The 14,108-nt window shown below is 42.8% G+C and overlaps 1 protein-coding gene across 4 annotated transcripts in view; it reads right to left on the bottom strand.

The window, feature by feature from the left end:
- The window catches only part of Clybl (citramalyl-CoA lyase), a 240,134-nt gene that overhangs the window by 114,893 nt on the left and 111,133 nt on the right, over window positions 1-14,108 (bottom strand). For all 4 annotated transcript variants that reach the window (XR_011707426.1, XM_071611618.1, XM_071611617.1 and 1 more), the window contains exon 2: window positions 561-747. Coding sequence is in view for 3 of the 4 variants with exons in the window: in XM_071611618.1 (XP_071467719.1) it covers window positions 561-747 (187 nt within the window). In the remaining variant the exon portion in view is untranslated. The remainder of the gene's footprint in view (window positions 1-560; window positions 748-14,108) is intronic.

Genomic DNA, 14,108 nt, shown 5'->3' with positions numbered 1-14,108 from the left:
CTGGGGTTGTGGCCCAGGGGTAGAACACTTGCCTAGCACTTGTGAGGTACTGAGTTCAATTCTCATCATGACATAAAAATAAATGAATAAAATATATTGTATCCATCTCCAACTAAAAAAAATAAAAAATTAAAAAAAGAACAAATAAATTCCTTGATTGTACTCTGTTGGCTTGAAAAGTTTACACTACAATTCTGGAATTATATAACTCATTTGCCTAAACCAGAAAATATCAGGGCCAAAATTGATTGTCTATATCTATACACACAATCATCACATGTATTGACTGTCATGATTTAAAAATATATTTTAGGGGGCTGGGGTTGTGGCTCAGTGGTAGAGCACTTGCCTAGCACCCATGAGGCACTGGGTTCGGTCCCCAGCACCACATATAAATGAACAAATAAAATAAATAACAAATAAAATATAAAATATATATATACTGAATCCTAATCAGTAAACCATGAGTACAGTAGAATTTTTCCAAATAATGGGCAATGCTGCCACAAAAATAGTGGATTTCAATCCATTTCTCCTCCATCTGAAAACCAGGCCATTACCTTTTTGTTAGCAGCCACACCATCCTCACAGTCAAGCACCGCACAGTCCACGTTCAGGGATGGAATCTTCTTGATTTTCTTTTCATCATTTCCAGGCACATAGAGCACAGCCCTCCGAGGAATGTACTTGTGATTGGGCAAGGAACTGTACCCAAGCCTGGGCACGTCGGCTGCCAGGGATGCTTTCCTGTAGGAGACATAATTGAAATTAGTCCACAATAGAACCTCTGTGTTTAAAAACTATGAAAAACTTATTTGATGGTTTTAAGGCAAAATTAGAACACATGGACAATCTTTCAAGATCATGACAGAACACATTACAACTAGGAAAACACCAGAAGAAAAATAACTAAAACAAAATGTCATTTTGGATAAGGTTTTTAAAATAGCACTATTGGCATTCTCATCTGACAGAAGGAGAAAGGTGTGCCTATTTCTTCTTGGAAAAAACTTCCAGTATCAGTGTACTGTCCAGATGGTGACCATGGAGGAAAAAAGTGAGAACCATATATCCAAAAGGTACCAAACAACACCACATGTTGAAAGTCCTTCATCTGAAATGCTTGGGACCAAAAGTGTTTGGTGCTTCAGACTTTTGGAATCTTGGAATTCTGGATACATAGAATGAGAAATCTTAGGGGTTGTACCTAAATATAACATGAAGTTAATTTATATATCATATATGTCTTATATACAAAGCCTGAAGGTAATTTTGTAAAATAATTTTTCAGTGCTGAGGATTAAACCCAGGGCCTCATACATGCTAGGCACCCCTGGCACAATTTTTTACAATCAACATCCTACCTTTGCAAGTTGAAAAACTAGAAAAAGAAGAAAAACATTACACTCATAACTAGCAGAAGGAAGAAAATAATAAAAATAAGAGCAGAGATAAATGGAATAGAGAATAATAAAGCAATAGAGAAAATCAATGAAACCAAAATTTGATTGTTTGAAAAGATCAAGAAAATTCACAGACTTTTAGCAAGATGGACTCTTTAAGTCACTTTTTTGGCTGTTGTGACCAAAGACCTGACAATAACAATTTTAGAGGAGGAAATTTTTTTTGGGGGGGGGGTGCTCATGGTTTTAGAGGTCTCAGTCCTTAGACATCTGACTCCATTGCTCTGGGCCCAAGATGAAGCCACACATCATGGAGGAAGGGTGTTAAGGAGGAAAACATCTGGGAACACGGCACCAGGGTGCAGGGAGCAAGACTCCCCTTACCTCGGAAAAAATCTGCAACCCAAAGGCATGCCCCAGTGACCACCTTCTCCAACCACACCTTGCCTGCCTATAGTTATGACCAAGGTAATCCCTAATCCAGGATTCATGAACTAGGGTAAGTCCCTCATAACCCAATCATTTTACCTCTAAGCTTTCTTGCATTATTTCATACATGAGCTTTTGGGGGACACCTCATATCTAAACCATAACATGGACTAAGGAAAAAAAAGACTCAAATTACTAAAATCAGTAATGAAATGGGAATAATACTAACAATGCGAGGAAACAAAAAAGATCCTAAGATAGTACTATGAACAACTGTATCCCAACAAATTGATGACTAGATGAAATTAGATGAAATGGATGAATTCCTAGAAACATAAGATGTACCAAAACTAAGTCATGAAGAAACAGAAAATCAAAATCTGTATGTAACTAGTAAGGTGCTTGAGTGCCCTCGAGCTTAATCCCTGGTACCCCCCACCAAAAAAACCCAAAAAACTACAATAATTAAAACAATGTGTCACTGGCTTAGAAATAGACATACAAGCCAATAGAATTGACTATAGAGCCCAGAAATAAGCCTTCACTCTTGTCAAATAATTTTTTACAAGAGTGCCAAGGCCACTCAATAGGGAAAGGAAGTTTTATTCAGTAAATGATGCCTCTTACCTACCCTGCTGCCTCTAGTTTTCTCATTAGTGAGCAGGTGGTAAACACCTGATAGGGGACTTGCACTGGGCTTCCCCACCACACAGGGCAGCATCGACGTGCAAATTAGAAGAAGGCACCCCCTTGCACCTTCCAGGATTAAGAGCAAGAAGGAACCTCCTGCTCCTGCTGCAGCATCATTGGGGGTGTGGAGAGGGGCCACTAGTGCCCTTGCCAGGTGCCCTGTCCAGGGCACACCCTGAACAATTATATGCAAGGGCTCAAAGTGCTAAGCATGGTGCTGAGCATGATGGGGAGGCAGCCCAAGGAACAGGGCATGCCCAGCAGGTCCAAGGAGGGACACCCAGAGGAGTGGCCTGTAAAACAGCATATAGTGAAGGGGGAGGGAAAACCATCAAAGGCACCTGCACTGTTTGGAATAGGAAGAAAGGCATGGGATGGGGGTGGGGATCAGGTTCTACTGCTGATTCCACAGTCTGGAGGGGTCTGTCCAAGCCCCATCATGCGGTCACAGCTCTGGAGGAGGAAGGAGGACTTCCCCAGCCTCCCTCCTCTGATTCTCTGCCATCCCTCTGCCCAGGCTGTTCCAAAATCTGTTCTACACTCGAGTTGTGTTCGGCACTGACACTGTGTACAAATACAGTTGCAGTAGGTGACAAGATCAAACTTATTTTATCTTACATATTTGGAGTTAGAGCCTCTTGATAGTCAACATGTAAATGTATTCAAACAATATGCAAAGCAAGGGCTTAACATGAGTTGAAAAAAATCTGGTAGCCTTATGGTGAGTTCTCTCTACAGAGGAACCTTTTTTTAGATACGACATTCCAGAGGGGGCCCCTCCTGGCCTTGTTTCTGTCTTCCCCCTTTCCTCCTTCACCTGATGCCCTTAATTAACCATTTATATAACTAGAGACAGAGCTAGTCCCTAGGCCACAGAGTTCTGAGCCTGGGATTCAATATGGCAACTACCTGGGAAGCTTGTAAAACTCGTCAAATTGTAGGCCACTCAGTACAATTAAATTGACTCTACTGGTAACAGCCAGGCTTCAGCAACTGTTTAAGCTCTCTGGGGGCTGCAGACCAGCACCACTGGCCTCCTGTCTCTTCTCCTAGGAGACTCTCCCATCTCCCTGTGAGGAATCCGTTATCACAAAAGTGTGTTAGAAATGCAGAATGTGGGGCCCCATCTCTGCCTGTTCAGAATCTGTGTGTGGACCAGATCACCAGATGATGCAGATCCCAGGAGAGTTTACAAAGAACTACTCCAGGTGATCAGTCCTCAAACTTGGCAACACATGGAGATCACCTGAGGAGTTTTCACATCTGCTGCTGCCACATCTGTTCTATCCTTTCTGTCTACTGAATCAGAAGTGGCCATCACTGCAGAGGTCTGGGCGTGGCAGGAAGTGAACGCTGAAAGTCCTTGCTGAGCTTGAAACTAAAGCTAGGTTCTCATATAAAGTCCATAGTGAAATAATAAACTTGTCTTTGTTAAGGGAGAAGGAAGTCTTCTTGTTTCTAACAGCTGCAGGATCTGAGCTCCCAGAAGGCTGAGTGAGGAAGGAACAAGAGATTTGAAGCAAAGTAAGTCCTTGTCACTGGCAGAGAGAAGTTCAGAGAGAGAGTGCAAGTGATCAGCTGGGGTAACGATGATTCCCTCAGCTCAGGAACCTGCAGGGTAGAGAAGGTGGTTAGAAATGTGATGAGGCCGGGCGTGGTGGTGCATGCCTGTGATCCCAGCGGCTTGGGAGGCTGAGACAGAATAATAGCATGGTGCTAAGCAACTCAGTGAGACCCTGTCTCTAAATTAATACAAAATAGGGCTGGGGATGTGGCTCAGTGGTCAAGAGCCTTTGAGTTCAATCCCCTGTACAAAAAAAAAAAAAAAAGAAGTGTGATGAGAACTTCCAATGAAGCTCCAGGCAGAGGTGAAAGTAGGGAAAGATTATGTCCTCTTTCCCTTTCATACTCTGGAAGAATACTCCATGCGTGCTCCATCGACCTGATCAGGGAGGACAGCAGATGCAGAGATACACGCTGCTGAGGCAGAGAAGCAGTGGAGTGGTCTGCTCTGAATCCCCAAGATGTGGAAGAAACTGGAACTTTCTGCATGACCCTTTTGCAGTATGCCTCAAGGGTTTGGGTGCAGTGCAGGATCAAGGGCACCTTGATCCAAACAGACACCCAGGCTGGGCAGGAGGACACAAATGGTTAGCCTCATAACTAAGCACACCTTGGACAGGGAGTGGGAGCCTACCAGTCAACAGGGCCAGGACCACACTCCCCGGGAAACTCTGCCTCTCCTATACCCAAAGGACACACCACAAGTCACCACCATCAACACTAATCAAGACCCACAGGCCGAGGGCCACGAGACACAAGTGACTCTTCATCAGAGTTCACAGAGAAGGCTGCTGTCACACAGATGTACAGGTTTCCTCTGGGCCCCCCAGAACCCAGAACAGGAGGGGAAGGCAGAGTCATGACACTGAATGGGCATTAAAGAGACTGCGTCCATGAGAAAAAAACTAAACCAGAAGAAAGACTCACTTCACATAGGAAGTTGGTTAGTATTTTTCTTGCCAACGTATAGGAATGGGAAATTCCTACCAAATTGAGAGTCATTACAGAAAATGAAGCCATATTTGTGCAACATGGAGATTACACTATCTGCATTTTCTTTGGGGGGACTAGGGATTGAACCCAGGGGTGCTTAAACACCGAGCCACATCCCCAGCCCTTTTTAATATTTTATTTAGAGACAGGGTCTCACTGAGTTGCCTAGGGCCTTGCTGAGGCTGACTCTGAACTCACGATCCTCCTGTGTCAGCCTCCACAGCTGCTGGGTTTACAGGTGTGCACCACCACACCCAGCAAAAAAAAAGCATTTGACATCTTTTCTGACAAAACACTTAACAAATGACTGAAGGGAAACTCTGACATCTTACAGAGAACTAGGTTGAGAGCAGCACAGACAGAATCTCAAAATAAGAAACATCAGCCTGCCCTCGAGTTTGCTAAGACCCCATCATCACTCCAGCCAAGAGCCCCATCCATCTGGCTGGCCATGGAGAGTTCTCATCAATCGCATCCCAGTAAAAACCCACCTGGGTTTGACATGTGCTGGACCCAGTCACTATTGGCCTAGTAACCATTTTTTTTTTTTTTTTTTTTAGATAAAATGTTTTTATGGAGCTGGGGTTGTGGCTTAGTGGTAGACCACTTGCCTTGCACATGTGAGGAACTGGGTTCAATCCTCAGCACCACATAGAAATAAATAAACAAAAATGAAAGGATTGTGACCATCTACAACTAGACAAAATTTTTTAAAAATGTTTTTAGCAGAGCAATTATTTATTTTTTAAATAGCTATTAGATTTTAACATATCATATTTAATTTTTGTTGGAACATTTGACAGGCTTTTCAAAATATGCTGGCGACTTTGGGAAAGGAAAATTTTATGTTGGTACATATGTGTCAGAACTGGGGGCCTGTTGGCTAGATACAGCTTTCAACCTCTCTGATTCTAGCAACAGGGCCCAGATTCCTGGAAAAAGCACAAAGAGAAAGGAAAATGCCTCTAATTCTAGTGATGTGACTGCTCAGACAGTCAGGTGGCTGAGGCACAGAAAGAAGCCAGATAATTTCTAATAAAATTCAGTAAGTTTTCACTTATTCTTAAGTATTGGTGTGTGTGTGTGGGGGGGGAGCATCGCTTTAAAATAATTAACAAATTTCCACTTAGGATGTTACATATTTATGCCATGTCCTATAAACTCTTTTAAAAAATTTTTCATTCTAAGAACCAATAAAGGTTGAAAAAACAAATTTCTTTCTTTCCTTTTTTTTTGCAATTCTTGGGATAAAACCCAGGACCTCGGGTATGCTAGGCAAGTGTCCTACCACTATACTTTCAGCCCCCAAAATAAAAATAAAAATTTCTTACACAAAGGTTAGCACATATCCACAGCGAATGACAGATTTGTAATGGAGTCCTCTATTTAAGGCTGCTTCTGCAATTCTTGAGAGGGCTGAAGGAGCACAACTGGGCTCTGTCATCGCCTCTTCTTTGGTTATGAACCGGAAGAGCTGAGTCCTATGTTGTACGACCAGCGCACCTGACCTAGTGTGCCCCTGGTGATGGTCACAGAAGAATCCATGGCACGGAGTGAAGATTCCATTCACCCATCCTTTCCTACACTCCAAATGACTGCAAAATTCACTTACTAATATCCACCATGCTTATGGCTATTAATAACTAGTTATTGACGCCAGTATCTATAATTGAGGCCTACTTATGTTCTCACTTTGCTAAGTTCCCAAGTGCCGGAGAGATTCCTTCCTCATTTTGAAGAACTATGTTTCAGTTACTATGGCAACGGTGCACTGAGAGGTGGGGAGCTTTCCATGGGCACAGAAGCGAAGAACAGCTATTTGTGCTCCCATAGGCTGAATAGGTCCTTTGTGAGGTTTACATGTGGTGCAAATACAGATAAATGTGTAGCCCGTTTCAGGAAAGCCTAGAAGACATTTTCAGGGCAAACTCACGAACGATCATATTGTACCCCACTCAAGGGCTCCATTTTGTGCTTAAAGGAAGAAGTAGTCTTGGGTCCAAAGTGGACACACTGGATAGCAGTGTGAGTTCCCCCAGTAGTCTGCTTCTAAGGAGTGACCTGGGGCTCAGGATGGGGCACCCCATAGGCCATGGGCCACAAGCCAGCCTTATGGCTACTGTGAGGCTCCATGTACAAAACAAGGGCATGGTGTGGACTTCTCTCCTGGCCTCCTCTTGCCTCTCTCCTAGTCAGGGAAACCCTTGGAAAGGGGATGGCCATAGAATAAAGGACAGACTTCACAAGAGTAGAGGAAAAAGCAGCATCGGTACCCTTGACCAGATGGGTGAAGGTGGGGTCATGCTGTTTGAGCATGGAGCACAGCCTCTGAGGACAATGAGGGGCAAAGCTAGTTCCTACAAGTGACGCCGATGATGGGAGTCTTTTCTCACATGGGAGGAAACGGAAACAAATACCCTGTCAAAAGTTAAAGTTCCCCATTATGCTGAGTAAGCCAGACTAAAAAAGGACAGTTACTACATGATTCTACTTATGTGAGGTCCCCAGAGGAGTCTAATTCAGAGAGACAGTTGAACGGTGGTGGCCAGAAGCTGTGGGGAGGAGGAATGGGTTAACTATTGTTTAGTGGGTACAGAGTTCGAGTTTGGGAAGATGGAAACGTTCTGAAGAAGGATAGGTGGCTGTAATTCCATGACAATTAAAATGTACTTAAGCCCCTGAACTATGTACCTAAAGATGGTTAAAATAGCAAGCTTTATGTTCTGTATATTTGGCCACTAAAAAAAATAAAGCTAGACACAATAACATGTGCCTGTAGTCCCAGCTACTAGGAAGGCTGAGGCCACAGGTTGTTTGAGCCCAGGAGTCAGAGGCACGGAGGCCAGTCTGAGCGACATAGTGAGATCTCAAAGAAAAACACACAACAACAACAACAACAAAAAAAACAGTTAAAGTCACCAAACCAAAGCAGTTTGCCTTGTCATATCCATTCTATCATTTCATTCGCAAAAATGGACTGATCCCATTCAGAACCGATCTTAAACACTGAGTCCACCTACAAGCAGGCCCTTGCTGAGGGCTATGGGCCCCACAAGCTCCAATGAGGAGCTAACTGTCCAGTAGCACCTCTCTGGCACCCACTGAATCTGACTGCTACGGCCACAGAACTCTGCGTGACTTGAGGGGCAGGAAGTCCCAGGAACAGGAAAGCCCCATACTACTGTGGTGACTATAAATGGATCCAGAAGAAAGCCCCCTGCTCAGGTCCACACCGCACGCTTTGTCCTCTCTAACCAGTGCAGCAGTGGCAGCTTTCAGAGTGGCTCCACCCAGGCCGCTGGGCACTTGCCAGCAACTCTGAGGGCAAGATGGACATTTTTCTAAAAGGAAGGTGAAGAGGAAGGGTTCAAAGGAGCTAAGCCCAAGACAGACCAGCAGAAAGCAAAAAGAGCAGGGCCAGGGGACGGGGAGCTTGAGGGGAGCTGAGGGACTAGAAAAAGGCCAAGGCAGGAGGAAAAGGACTTGGGAAATGGAGGAGAGGCTTGGGGAGGAAAGGGGAAGGGGGGAACAGGAGGGGGCAGGGAGGGAGGGGCTTTCTGTTTCCCTGCAAAGCTCCTGGTTTGGTTGAGAGGGATGACAATAGAGCATGTGCCTGTTGGTAGGCACTTGCCTTAATCCCACTTCCTTGCTCTCCTTTTGGTGAGAGAAGGAGGAGCCAAGGGGTTATGTGAACAGAAGACTGGAAGGTTTTCTCCTGTGTGCCACCGGGGTCAAGAGGGAAACCTGCACTCATCACTGGCCACATTTCAGACACAATGAGATCAGCATCTCTGCTTTGCTGGGCTGCTTCTGGAGGGGCTCCTGGAAACACAAAGGGCTCAGGGTGTCACTCACTAACAGTTAACTCTTAAGGCTGCTGAGAACTTGGTTCACAAATGGCTGCTCAGAACTCCGAGTACTCCTGGAGACTGACGGATGGGTTCCCAAGCGCAATCTCAGCACCCGTCAGGCTGTGATGGGAGAGTGCTTGGTAAACTGTTATTAAAACCTCAAGGATATGCCAGGCCCACTTCCCCCTGCCTCAGTAGAGACCATTTATAATTTTGGATCTGAAACTGCATGTTAGCAAGAAAGAGGACAATTGTTGCATGACTGGCCAAAAGTGAACATTCAAAGCAGAAGCCTCTAGTTAGGAACTGAATATTCCTGAGTAAGATCTAATTATAAATCAGTTGCAGAAAAGACAATATTTAGTAGCTAATGTATTGAAACAGTCCCTAGAGAGTATCTGAAAATAATGTTACCATAGAATCATCAAATAATAAAAAATCATTTTAATATGTAAACAAATAATAACAAATGCTTGTGAGGATGTAGGGAAAATGGTGGGACTGCAAATTAGTATAAACCACTTTGGAGAGCTGTATTGAGATTCCTCAAAAAACTAGGAATAGAACCACCATATGACCCAGCTATCTCACTCCTTGGTATTTGTCCAAAAAAGCTAAAATCAGCATACTATAGTATGTCACTATAGCGACACAGGCACATCGATATTGATAGCAGTGCAATTCATAATAGCCAAATTACGGAACCAGCTCAGGTGCCCATCAACCAACCAACGAGTGGAAAAAGAAAATGTGGTCTATATACACAATGGAGCTTCAATCATCCATAAAGGAGGAAACTATGGCATTTGCTAGTAAATGGATGGAACTGGAGAACATCATGCTAAGCGAAATAAGCCAGACTCAGAAAGTCAAGGGCCAAATGTTTTCTCTCATATGTGGAAGACAGACAAAATAAGGGGGAAAAGGGGAGGGGTGATCCCACAAAAATAGAGGGAATATCAGTGGAGTAGAGGAAGGGGGTGGTGGGAGAGGGAGGAGGGATGAGAAAGGGAAGAACTGTGGAGTGAAACTGACAAAATTATGCTATGTGTACATAAACATACCACAGTGAATTCCACTTTTAGGTATAAAGCACCAATTAAACATAAATAAATAAATAAATAAAAGGAAGACCAGTGGAGTAGAAGAGAAGGAACAAGGAAAAGAGGGAAGGGAGGGAGAGAGAAAGCACCAGGGAATGAAGTGGAGCAAATATTATTTCATGTCTGTATGATCAGGTCAAAATGAAGCCAAATAGTATGTGTAACCACTACACACTGAAAATTTAAAAAAAAAAAAAAAAAAAAAACTTTTTAAAAAAAGAAGAAGAAATACAGCATGCATGAGGCTCTGGGTTTGGTACCTAGCACTGTGAAGGGAGGGAGGGAGGAAGGACAGGTAAGTCACAAGGTGGGCATGGTGGAAGGCGCTTGTAGTCCCAACTACCGGAGAGTCTAAGGCATAATGATTGCTTAAGCTCATGAGTTCAAGGCCAGCCCAGGAAGCATAGTGAGACTGTCTCAAACAAAGAAAAAAGAAAAAAATAACACCTCCACTATAGAATTGTAGTGGAGATCAAATGAGATTATGGATGTAAAAGCAATTTGTAAAAAGTAAAGATGAACCCAAAATAAGATATGTTTTCTTAAAAAAGAAATATCCACTATACTTTTCTACTTATAGATTTTGTGGGTAATTCTATGTCAGAAAAATAATATATATAAAGCTGAGACAATTATTTCCTGGCTTGTTCAAGCTTTCAAGGTAACTGAGCAGATGTGAACTAGAAAGGTCAATTTCTCCTTAATTTTTTTTAAAGGTTACAAAAGAGGACCGTCAATCTGACTCATACAGCCACAAATTCTTTTACAGAGTTTTTCAAAAGCTCAGAGGCTACTAACCATGTCAAATTAATGCATTTCCCCCACAACTGGGTTCTTTGATAGAAAAGTAATCACAGCAGAAATTTTTTTCCCCTCCAGAAAATGTCTGCAATTTTGAGAAAATAATTCTTCACTTTCTTCCTATATCTTAATTTTTTTCAGGGGGAGTGGCCATCACAAAAATGATCTGGGTCGATGGAATCCTCGTTTTCTTTCTAGATTCTCTCAAAATTTCCTTCCAAGTGTCAGTCTCTAATGAAATGAAGCTGACATAAGCTATATAAGCTACACAGCTTAGAATTTGGATATTTTGTTATCCACAATCCCTTGATTATTCTGATCTGTAGATTTTGGGGAGGGTTTAATATTGATCTCTCTCTCACACTGAATAATTTTTTTAAAAAAACACAGTCTGAGTCTAATTGCCAGACCCGTACCACACACAGGAAAGCTGTGAGTACAAGCTGTGATCCCGAGTCACGTGTATGTGGCTTTGATTGTGTGGGACCCACAATGAGATTAAGATTGTTTTTTCCTTCTTAATTATTCAGAGCTAAGTGTGATGAAAATTAAAACTAAACATATGGATGTGTTCACGAAGGCTTTTTCTAACATAGTTGTTTTGTTTTGTTTTTTGAAGTATGTTTAATGTGTTTCAAGCACTAATTCCTTAAAATAACTATTTAAGACAAGACTTCCTAGAAGTTCTAATTTTAGGAGAGACTAACATTTTTTTTTCTTAATTCAGCACCACACTCAACAATGAACCAGCTCTGAGTGCAAAATGATTTCTCTTGTTGTTTTTTAAAATATTTTCTTTTTAGATGCTGATAGACCTTTATTTATTTTTTTTTATGTATTTATATGTGATGCTGCGAATGGAACCCAGTGCCTCACACATGCCAGGCAAGTGCACTACCACTGAGCCCCAGCCCAGCCATCTTCTTGTTTGTTTTCAGTTTACCACCAAAAAAACACTTATGGAAGTATATTATCACTTAGTTTTCTGTCAACTGAACTGATAAAAATTCAGAAAGTAACACTTTCATGGTAAATATAACGGGAATAAAATTAAACATTAAGAGGTGAAGCTTATCCTCAGGCTCTCTGTCTATGATCATCTACGTTATAATGTTCCTGTGACTCTAGTCACAGTTTCCTGTGATAATGGCAAAGAAAGATGGAATGGGTCATCCAAAGACCTTAATCACTACAAGATATTTTTTTTTTTAAAGAGAGAGAGAGAGAGAGAATATCTTAATATTTATTTTTTTAGTTTTCGGCGGACACAAATTCATTGTTTGTACATGGTGCTGAGGATCGAACCCGGGCCACACGCATGCCAGGCGAGCGCGCTACCGCTTGAGCCACATCCCCAGCCCCACTAGAAGATATTTTATGTTTGTTTCTGGAATGTGGTAACTGATTTTAAAAGCTAATTTAGCCTTATACCCTATCTAGACTAACTTTAATGTGGACATTTCTTCCTTTGGAACGGGCTCATGATATGCCAAGAGGTAGGTGGCTCTGAAGTATGTTAGGTGACAAAGGTAGACCCCTTGAGATTCGAACGCTGTTGTGGGTTTTCATGGCATAAAAGGGACAATCTCCAAATGGTGCCTCCCTGACTGGTTACAGAAGTGGGAGCAGAGGACAGAGGAACACTGAGCTGCAAATGAGGAGGCCTGAGACGAACACCATTGCAGTCCTACCTGGATTTCAGGCCTGCCTGCCGACACATTTCCCAGGTCTTCTTGGGCCCCCATCCCATGCTTCCCTCTCATGCCTTCTCTCTTTCCCTTTCCCTTGTGCCTTCCATCTCTCTCTTGCTGACTTGCTAACCCCAACCCCTAAGTGTATTTCTGGGGAGAATTTAATCACCATCTGTCTCTCCCAATGGGTCCTTCTTTCCTGTGGCCACTTAGCCTGGCTGGGCAAAGCCTTCTCCACTCACGCAGGTCCTGTCAGGCTTAGCTCCTCTCACCTGCTGCTGCCAGACCCCAACTCAGCCCGTCAGCCATTAAGGACCTGCAGAACGCTGACGCCGAGCAGAGCAGCTCCCAGGTAGTTCCTGTCAGATCTCTGGGACCTTAATACAAGCTCCAAATGCCAGAGAACCTTGCAACCGTGGTCTAGATGGGATGAGTGACTCTTCCAAAACCAAGCTGGGATGCAGACTATCCTGTGGTTCTCTGTGGCTTCCAACATTTTAAAGAAAGCAAAGAAATAAAACCTAAGATTCGGTTTATGCCCTCCCCACCAATACCAGTGGACAGCACGAGCAACCCAAAGGCACAGGAAGGCAACAGGATATTAAATTACAAAATACCAACATTTGCACAGTAATTCCCACTAATTAAGAAAGAAAGATACAAGCTGTTTGTTATAAACACCACCAGGTCTTGAGCAAACACCGAGAGCTCACCACAGCGCCGAACCAAGCACTCCTGGAAACACAGCCGCTTTCCAAAGTGGTTCACGGGTACAGCTAAGGGCGTGCATTTTATCACACGTGCTATTAATCCTAGTTATGGCACCTACATTTTAATCATTTGTTCTGCGCTTGTTTCTCAAACAATTAGCACTAATGAATGGCCAGAATACCTTGGATCATATATGTCTAATTGCAGTCAAGAGTGGTTCTTGTCTGCATGTACATTTCAATTTACCTCTGGGGATAATGTTTGTTAATTGTATTTCTTTATAGGCAAGTGAAGAAAAAGGCCGCTCAGGCAAAAAGGAACCAAGTGTTCTCCTCTTTCCCTTTGTTCCCACAAGAAGCTAAAGTCACTTCAAGAGGCACTTAATCCCATCATCCGCGGTTACAATTGCCTTGCAGCATCAATCAAAAAGAATCTGAAGTAAAATGATGCAGCTATATTGTGTAATTAAAAGCAATTCAGGTAGTTATTGCTTGGGGCCCTTTACGGGTCCAAATACTTAAAATGGCCCTGCAGGGATCCTAAACACCGAAGTGTTTTAGATTTGGTCAGCAATAATCTCTCCCTGGAAAGGGAGGAATATGCAAAGAAAAAAAAGAAAGAAAGAAAGAAAGGAAAGGAAGAGAAAAAACAAACCAAAACAATAAAAACTGAAAAAGTCCACTACGTTATCCTAGCACAGACTGTAAAGCAAAAGAAAAAATAGAAGGCAAAAGTCCAAAGTGAGAAAATATCCACAACTCCCAGTTCCAAAATGAAATCGACACAGGAAACGAAGGAGTGGGGGATCATTGATGTTTTCCAAATTAAATAGTCCCCCATCCCCGACCAATTTTTGCACTTAAGAAAAAAGTA

Source organism: Marmota flaviventris, chromosome 4 (assembly GCF_047511675.1).
Source record: "Marmota flaviventris isolate mMarFla1 chromosome 4, mMarFla1.hap1, whole genome shotgun sequence".
Lineage (NCBI taxonomy): Eukaryota > Metazoa > Chordata > Mammalia > Rodentia > Sciuridae > Marmota > Marmota flaviventris.
This window is presented reverse-complemented; position numbering and strand designations above follow the sequence as displayed.